At 38.0% G+C, this 7631-nt stretch overlaps 1 protein-coding gene across 1 annotated transcript; it reads left to right on the top strand.

Moving 5' to 3' along the window:
* Positions 1–820: 820 nt before the first annotated feature.
* LOC143285948 (uncharacterized) lies at positions 821–5610 on the top strand. The gene is made up of 4 exons (XM_076593399.1): positions 821–890; positions 3786–4270; positions 4448–4707; positions 5457–5610. Exons 1-4 carry the CDS (start codon positions 821–823, stop codon positions 5608–5610), a joined length of 969 nt encoding a protein of 322 aa, XP_076449514.1.
* Positions 5611–7631: the final 2021 nt, after the last annotated feature.

Genomic DNA, 7631 nt, shown 5'->3' with positions numbered 1-7631 from the left:
CGGGGGCCAGTGGCAAGGTGACTGTACCTGATTTTGATTTATTACTATTATCATTAGTAGTAGTCATTATCATCATCATCATTATTATCATCATTACTGTTGTTATGATTATCATTATCATGATCATTAATATTATTATTATTATTATCACCATTATTATTAGTAGTAGTAGTTTAAATTCTTTTTTTTATTCTTAATTATTTATTTATTCATTTTTTGGTGTGATTTTTGCTTGGGCTTGTGGAGCCCATACAAAATAAAAACACATTTTTTGCAATTCTTGAATACTGTTACCTGGTGGATTTGGATAATCGACTTAAGAACAGCTACTTTTCCTATAGGTGTAATTGGTCTTTTTATCCACACGTTAAACAGTTTTTTTGTTTCATTGAACTTATCAGTTATATTTAAATCTGTTATATTACGCAAATCGTTAGTAAACCAGAGCCCTAGGATTTTAAATTGTGGTGGATTCCAATTCATTTTCAAATTTGATAAATAAAGTGTGTCACAATTACGCTTATTTCCCAGCCATACATTGCTTGTTTTTTCATGGTTTAATTGGAGTCCTGAAACTGTTTCAAAATCTTCTAGTTCTTTCAACAGTTCTCCATATGATTTTTTGTCACCCTCTAAAAAATAAGACGTATCATCAGCAAACTGGCTAATCTTAAATTCTACCTCTGATATCTTACTGAATACCTTTTATGTTTTTATTTTGACGAATCTTGCAAGCCATTATCTCTGCGCACAAAATAAACAAATAGGGTGAGAGTGGGTCTCTCTGTGATGCTGTTTATATTTGTATTCGTTACATGAGATGGACAAGGCCAGTGCACAAGTCAACATTGCGGTGCCCCGACGGTTCCCCACGGAGCTAAGGGACCAAGGCAAGGCAAGACAGGGCACATGAGATATGTTTCATTTGCATGTGTCCCCCTGGGGTTTCCTAAAAAAAACCCACCCCCAAAAACAAACAAACAAAAAACAACAACCACGTCTTGTCTTGAAAAAACAACAACAACCGTATTGAAGGGATTAACTCAACACTTTAATTTTGGTCCTTGTGTTAAAAAAGGGGCATTTATATAAGTGTGTGTGTGTGTGTGTGTGTGTGTGTGTGTGTGTGTGTGTTTAATTCCATCTTTAATTGTGGTTTGCACATGGTTTTCCTTCTCGTGTTCCTTTTGCGTTACCGATATATTTGACACATACTGAACTATCCTTCTTTGTATTAAAAGAAAAAAACAAAAACATACAGAGATTTTTCTCCATATTTGTCTTCACCTTCCTCTTTTCCAAATCCACTTTTACCCCCTCTCTCCCTAACTTTTTGCATAATCAGAGTGATGACATTCGCCCCTGTTAAGTTCCTCTCTGTCACTCTTTCTATCTTTGTCCATTATTTTGTCTGTCTGTTCATCGGAATGTCATAGAACAAAAATTTATTTTTATATAGCCAAGCGCTTGGCTGGATGCGATGACTGTTATAGCTTAAATTCACAGCAGAATCCGTTTTAGACATTTCAGAATTGACTACTGGTTTTAACTCGAGCATGAATACAGACGGACGCGACAACAATCAAAATCTAAACTGCAGCCCACACTAAATACATGCTCCGAACATTTATAAAACAAAATCTATGTATTAACTACTACCAGATTATGCCTGTTGTGCTTTACATACAGACAGGCTACATATGGGTCTTTTTCAAAATATGAGAAAATTTTTGTCTTTCCAAAACAAGATTAAATGAAATGAAACAGATTTGAAATAGGGAAATATACAAGTAAATACGTCATTGACCAAACACTGGACACGCGGACTGTTTGTTTATTTTTTTTCCTTTGCGTGTGCAAATTTATCGCGCGCGCGCGCGTGTGTGTGTGTGTATGTTTGGGAGGTGGGGGAAGGGAATGGGAGGAGGGGGGGGGGGTGTCTAAAAATGCACGTTCAGTTGGAAAAGACTTTTACAAACTTTTAAAGATGAAGAAAAGAATGTCCGAGACGGGACGATCGTGAGACAATGGGCCCCAAAGTAGCGGTAACAGGGAAATGAACCGCTTTCTTAAACTGTGGCTTACTAACGTGGTAGGCTCCCTTGATCCTGAAGGAACTCAAGAGTACAAAGTACTGCTCAAGCTAGACATGACAGTGTTACTCAACTGACTTCATGCCAACGCAAGATTGTTTGGCGTAAAGAAAATGTACCAAATGATGCTTTTGTTGTTAGTGATGAAGACATGCTATCCTTAAATAATATGAATGATAATGATGTTAATGACATGTATGATGTCATGAAAAAGGTGATCTTGAACACTTGCGACAAGTATGGCATGCTTAAATCAACAGCTCCAAGACCCTCAACAAACACCAAATGTGTACACAACACTAACAAGGCCTGGTTTGACCAAGCATGTAAACTAAGTAGAGAAAGATACAACTCATTCAGAAACGCTCATCTGAACGACAAGGACAATATAATTCTAAATCAAGAGATGAAAGCAGCATGTAAACAGTACAAATCCACAATTCGAAAAGCTGAAAAAAGGTACAGAAAACCTATAGTTAATGATATAAGAAAAATGAAATCACATGATCCAAAACGCTATTGGTCTGTCATAAATGGGAAGTACCATAAACAAGCAACAACAATTCCGTTAGACAAATTCAAGGAACACTTTGAAAATTTGTCCAAAATAAATACAAGTGACCAGACCACACTCTCACAGGAAGAAGAAAATGAAAGATTATTGGGATAATTTATTGAATCAGATGAAGCAAAAACAATTCTAAATAAAAGCTTCTCAGAAGCAGAACTTTGTTCTATTGTTAACATGCTAAAGGACAATAAATCCTCCGGAACTGATGGAATTATAAATGAAGCCATTTATCATACCTTTGATAAATTAAAACAGTTTTGGTGTAATTTATTCAATAGAATATTTGAAACTGGCACCTTACCAGGTGACTGGCCCACTGGTACCATTGTCCCCATTTGCAAAAATAAAGGAGACAAAAATGACCCGAATAATTATAGGGGCATCACATTACTCTCATGCAGTGCTAAATTCTTTGCTGCTGCACTCAACGAAAGACTATGCACCTTTTCTGATACCTTAGATATTCTTTCCGAAAACCAGGTTGGCTTTAGACCTAACCATTCCACAACTAATCATATCTTTGTAATGAAATGTTTGAATGACATAATGAGAAGCAGGAAGAAAAAATTGTTCTGTGCTTTCATAGATTATGAGAAAGCGTTCGACAAAGTATGACATACAGGCTTATGGACAAAACTCATTCGCTCTGGAATCAATGGCAAGTTCTTCAATATTGTCAGGAACATGTATAAAGGAATTGTTTCATGCGTTTCCTCAAATGGTACCGTTTCTGAGTCTTTTGCAGTTTACCAAGGTGTTCACTAAGGTGACAACCTATCCCCCCTTTTTGTTTGCTTTGTATGTGAATGATGTGGAAACCCACCTTATCAGGAATGGTTGCTCCCCTGTCGATATGGGACTAAACAATGATGAAAGAGCATCTGAATACCTCAAACTATTGCTAATTCTGTATGCTGATGATACAGTAATATTTGCTGACTCAGAAGCTAAGCTTCAGAAGGCGCTAAACGAATTAGAAGCATATTGTAATGACTGGAAAATAAGTGTGAATTGCTACAAAACAAAAATAACGGTATTCTGCAGTAAGAAACTAAATTACCAGTACCCGTTCACACTTAATGGAAATACTCTAGAACACGTTACTTGCTTTAAATACCTAGAACTGACTTTCATTTTCAATGGTAAGTTTAACATAGCTGTGAAACAATTAAAAGATCAGGCCAGACGGGCAATGACGGCACTGTTAAGAAAAAGTAGACAACTTCAGCTCCCTATTTCCTGCCAGTTAGATTTATTCAATTCACTGGTCATGCCAATATTAACTTATGGTTGTGAAGTTTGGGGTAATAACTGCGTTGACATTGCCGAATCATTACACTTGGAATACTGTAAATACATACTCCGGCTTAAGAAAAGTACTCCAAACTGTTTCATCTATGGTGAAACAGGACGTTTCCCCCTGTTTGTGCATGTATATTGCCGAATGATCAAATTCTGGCAGAAATTGTCCATTGACACACTGACCAGTAAAAAATTCTACTCTCGCATGCTGAACACATTAACTGAATGTTTTAATTTACAAATACACAAAAATGACTGGTTACTTAAAATGAAACTAATTCTAGATGGAAATGGGCTGTCTTTTGTGTGGTACTATCCACAATCTGTATCAACCGCATGGCTGATAAACAATCTGACCCAAAGACTTAAAGATAGTTATTCACAAAAATGGGTAGAAACTTGTCGTAACCCTACAAAAGCCAATAACTACAGTTTATTTAAAAGCCAAATAGCTTTTGAAGATTATCTAGACATTTTGCCATTGTGCTATAGCATCCCAATGTTGAAACTCAGAACAAGTAATCACAAACTACCAATTGAGAAAGGGAGACACATGAACATACCACAAGAAGCAAGATTGTGTCATCTTTGTGACATTAATCGAGTGGGAGCCGAATACCACTTTGTCATGGAATGTCCTGTAATTCAAAATCTCCGCAATCAGTATTTACCTAAGTATTACAGAACACGTCCCAACTTCCACAAATATGCAACATTAATGTCTATTAGTAGTCAGAAAAAGTTACTAAATTTTGCTAAATTCATTAAAGAAGGTTTTAATTTGTTTCGTTAGGAGCCGGTTTCAGTCCGGATTCTTTGCCACTTATGCCTTAACTGTAGTTGTTGAATAGGAATTAGAACAATGACTTGTGTTAATCTTGACACCGCATCCCGTACATATACATTTGTAACTGCATGATCATATTTTTTTATATGTCTTTTTTTCTCTTGTATATATCAAACCAATCCCATTATTACTGGCAAATGGGTGCTAAAATAACATGCAAATTATTGTGCATTTTATTTTGTTACACCATGTCATTGTTACTGCTATGCTCCAACTAACCCCCCAGTTCCCAGTTCAGGTTCAACTAGTCAGATACAGAGCTAGAGCCGTATTGTAAATCTAAGTTGTGATCTGTGTATTTGTCTATTCCTATTGCATTGTACCAGACTGATGATTACATTTGGCCTTGTATTTCGTTTTATTTTTCCATTTGTATTATCCCCCTTTTTGTTTCTTCTTTTTAAATTATCTTCGCTCTTCCTCTGTGGCCGTCATCCTGTTATTGTCATGTTTCCTTGTTTCTCTATGACTCAGAAGAGTTAATGGGAATAAACAAACTCTGAATTCTGAAACTCAGAGAGCAGCTGTGGCAGAGTTACCGTGGTCTGCCGAAAGGGATAAGCAGACTGGGTTGCTTCCCCTGAACGGGAAAACCCGGTGGGGAGGTGTGCGCTGATAATGCAACACCACCTCATGGCCAAAGGGTGACGGGGATGCTTGGACCACAACCATATCGGTTGAACCTAACGGTGGACCAGCTCTTGTCAGCAACCACAGCCAGAATTGGATTCAGGGAAATGGACCGGGAACGGGCCCGAAGGCCCAGAAACAATCTCAAGTTGGACATTCATTCATGATGGCGCAGTGAGTACGGGCGGCTAGCAAAACAATTCACAGATGGGCGGCTCATTGCCGCGCCGTACCTGTCTGAGCCACCTCACCGACGGAAGAGGCGGGGGAAATAAACAAAATGGTCATATTCGTAAAATGTTAAATGTTACATGTTTGTCTGAGTGTGTGTGTGTGCGTGCCTGAAATCTGATTGAATGAACAGGAAACAAATGATGAGCGCCCAATGACAGCCGTCAGTCAGCTTTACCCAGGCAGACAGCCTGTTGTGTAAATGACCCCGTGTTTGTAAATGACGAGATGGGTTGTTTTGTTTGTTTGTTTGTTTGTTTTTCGGTCGATGAATGCGATCAAGTTTGATATATTCTTGAGATGAATTGTTTCCTTTCTCAGTTTAACGTCGTTCGGACTGAAATTGACATTTTCAGACGAATACTTTTCAACAACCAACGAGCACAGTAGATTGGTGCTGATCTTTTGATAGACTTAGAACGAAAGTAATTGGAACAACACACAAGATGGAATGCACACAAGCCGCCCCATAACCACCACATTGATTTCTCTTCTTTCGGCACCACCATCCTGATTGGATGTGCTCGCCATTGGCTGTAGTATTTCACTGTACCATAATTATATGCACTATTGAGACATTGATTGGTCACTGACTTTCTAATTTCATCATGTCTGGGTCCAGGACATTAGCTTACAATGCATGGTAGGAAAATGGCATCGAGTTGAAAGTTGTCTTTGTGATGTTTGAATGTATGTCGTTGTGCAGTGCATGTGGGTATGTTTTATTTCAGAAAGTAAAACAGCATCATCAGCTGAAAGAAGCATAAGTATTTTAAAGAAGACACCAATAAACTGTACACCATGCTTCCCATGTCTAATAACTTCAGAGGTAAGTTGGTTTATGAACGGAGAGAACATAACAGGGCTGCATACGTCTCCTTGCTTCACACCAGAAGTACACTGTATGCAATCAGTCATGTTGCCTCCACATCTCACCCTTGCTTTCACGGCACATTCAGTCTTACATACCCATCACACATTTAAGTAGATTTCCATTAACACCTGCTTTTAAGAGAATTGCCAAAAAATATCCCAGGTAATGGAATCAAAAGCTTTTTCAAAACCGATGTAGCCAAGTGCTTAGCTTCAGATACTGTTTCAGATAGCGCTCTTAGGCTTCAGATGCTGCTTCACGCACAAGCTGGATAGCAGATGACGTTTTCGCAACTAACCCGCCGGACTTCAATGGCTCGTGCAGAATGTCTGACGCTATTAAAATTAAGTCTCTGTATCGTTCGCTGCAATATTATATTTGTTGTGCTTAGACACACACTTTAATCAGTTAGAAGCATACTTGATTTCAGTTAATCGTTCGTCAGTCTAAAGATTTCAGTTGACGCTAAGCTTCCGTCATTTTGTCCTCCTTGCCAGACAACCCACTCACTGCTCGATCAATGTCGCGGTACGCTGTTGGCTGAGCTGGAATCTGTTTCTGCTCTACCGTATTTAATTAATATCTCTTTTGTCGGATCAGTAAACTTCAAGTATTATATACAGGTAGAATCGTCGCAATTCCATCTTTAAATCTATTCAATTTATGTTTGCCTACGTTAAACTGATTCCATTTATGTTTGCCTACATTAAACTGATTCAACACATTTTGTAATTTTCCGCTATGAGCTCGCTAAAACTGACCCGGTTCAGATGACTTAAATCAAGATTATAAATTCATCGTAAATAACCAACACTTCATTTTATACTCATTATAAAGTAGGTGTTGAGCTCTTTCTTTTGCGACTTATCCGACTTAAATCGGTTCAGGAATCATGGATGACGCATTCTTTCTCATCTGCTGTCACTGATGAAGGTTATGTTCCTTATCCCGCTTCAGCGGAGATTTAAATGTTGAGCACAAGCTTAGATATGTTGATATTTGGCTTTGATGCAACGGATAACTTGTGTAAGTTCATTCACCACTTAATGGTTAAGCCATGATGGTTCTTCATTATCTGGTCTA

Source organism: Babylonia areolata, chromosome 9 (assembly GCF_041734735.1).
Source record: "Babylonia areolata isolate BAREFJ2019XMU chromosome 9, ASM4173473v1, whole genome shotgun sequence".
Classification (NCBI taxonomy): Eukaryota; Metazoa; Mollusca; class Gastropoda; order Neogastropoda; family Buccinidae; genus Babylonia; species Babylonia areolata.
This window is presented reverse-complemented; position numbering and strand designations above follow the sequence as displayed.